The sequence below is a fragment of the Sinocyclocheilus anshuiensis genome, unplaced genomic scaffold, assembly GCF_001515605.1.
Source record: "Sinocyclocheilus anshuiensis isolate Anshui unplaced genomic scaffold, SAMN03320099.WGS_v1.1 scaffold389, whole genome shotgun sequence".
Taxonomy (NCBI): Eukaryota; Metazoa; Chordata; class Actinopteri; order Cypriniformes; family Cyprinidae; genus Sinocyclocheilus; species Sinocyclocheilus anshuiensis.
In genome coordinates, this window is record NW_015536494.1 from 626,991 (window position 1) to 628,798 (window position 1,808).

A 1,808-nucleotide genomic window follows, 5' to 3' on the forward strand; every position below is an offset into this window, starting at 1 on the left:
TAATGTAACCTTTGATAGGCTAAATGCCATGCTACTAAATGATTATCATTTTTATTTATAAAGCAAGATATTTGTGGTGAAATACTTAAAAGAATAGCCAAGGTGGTACATTTTAGGGGTGTTTTTGTCAGTGTTAACAGTTTACTGTTAAAGGACAACGGTGTTCCTCCTCTCAGGTGGTGCTCTGGTGCTGTTGTCCGAAACGAAGAGTTTTCGTGAATGAAGCTGAAGAGATGAATCCTCCCGTGTACTTCAGTCCAGACATCCCTATGTATTCAACGCAAAGCACATTTGATACATCCAACGGCAAACAAGCGGTGCGATACTTTTCATAACTCATTCTGACACAGCTTAGCTTGTATTGTGTTCCTATAATTTTTGGTCATGAAAAAGAGTGAAACTAGATTCTATAAAAAAAGCGACTCCCTTAAATTTTCAAGACTTATAACTGAATTTTTAAAAGCGAATGTGCTATACTGTAAGAATTGACTCTGAAAAAATGTGCACTTTGATGCTTATTATTTGCTGTTGCTTGTCAATCATTTGTGTAGGGCTGACAAAATTGTGTGCTCAAGAAAGTGTTATTATTAACTAGATTTATTTAAAATTGTTAATTAAAATAAAGTTGACATAAAAGATAAATATTAGATTGCTTAAAAATATTACATAACTTAAAAAACAACTAATTTAAAATGATTAAAGAATTACTTTAAACTTAAAGTATTAAAATTATTACAACTATAAATTACTATTAAAACTTATATATAAAAAATTAAAGCTAAATAGAAATATAAAAAAACACTAATAAAATTAACAAAAGTTCATAATAAAATTACTAAATTTAAAATGAAAAAAAAAAAAGTATTATAATATAAAACAAAATATTAAAGAAAATTCTACATTCTCTGTCACTGGGGCAATACCCTTTCAAAAGGTACTCATATGTACCATTTAGGTACTAATACACACTCTTTAGGGGTAAAAAGAAGTACAAAAGTGTACATTTTAAAAAGGTACTGCCCCAGTGATAGCTTTTGTACTTTGTAATAGTACATAAATAATAGACAAAAATGAAACCACTGCATTTTATGATGCAGTATGAAAGTAGCAGGAGTAAGTTGTTAAGTATTAAATACCTTAAAGACACATTGATATTTACAATAGTTATCAGTTACAGGATTTACTCTCAAGTTAAAGAAGGGATTAGCTACGGTTACCTGCTCGTACAGAGATAATGGATCTGCTCTTGCCTGCTGCTGTATGAACGGGACAATTTGAGAGTCACACCTGTTAGTAAAGGTAGGTAGTGAAAACACTGACTGTGTGAATGCAGCCTTATGGTCAGAAAGCATCAAGAAACCTGTAATTTAATGGCAAAACTTGTTGAAAAGCATGCATTTGAACCATTTCACAAAATTACGTCTAACAATATAACAAGTCAAAGTCTATATATAAACATAAATCTTGTTTTGCAACTTAAATAGAATTGCAGCTTTATTGTGGAGGGAAACAGAGGGGTTTTCAGAAGGGTTCTCCATCACCATCTCTATCCATGTAAAACACTGACCCCACAATCACAGCTCAGAACTAGGGAAAATTGGCTACTGTTACCTGGCGTTCCAGCGTCGCCGTCGCCTGCACAGGCCCCTCTTTGTGCGGCTCTGACTAAGAAACCTGAAGCGTGGGAAACTCGACTCTCGTCCAGAGACTGTGAGGCCTCCATCCGCATCTCCTCCATCGTCCAGTAGCCCCGGCGTCACCGCTCACAATGCCCTGCCTACATTTGAACAATAATGGGAGCCAGGAGC

General features: G+C 34.6%; 1 protein-coding gene across 1 annotated transcript in view; it reads left to right on the forward strand.

Annotated features, from left to right (window-relative positions):
- Positions 1 to 1,808, forward strand: part of LOC107686747 (flocculation protein FLO11-like) — a 7,320-nt gene that overhangs the window by 3,942 nt on the left and 1,570 nt on the right. The window contains exon 6 of the mRNA XM_016483845.1: positions 177 to 317. Coding sequence (XP_016339331.1) covers positions 177 to 317 — 141 coding nt within the window. The remainder of the gene's footprint in view (positions 1 to 176; positions 318 to 1,808) is intronic.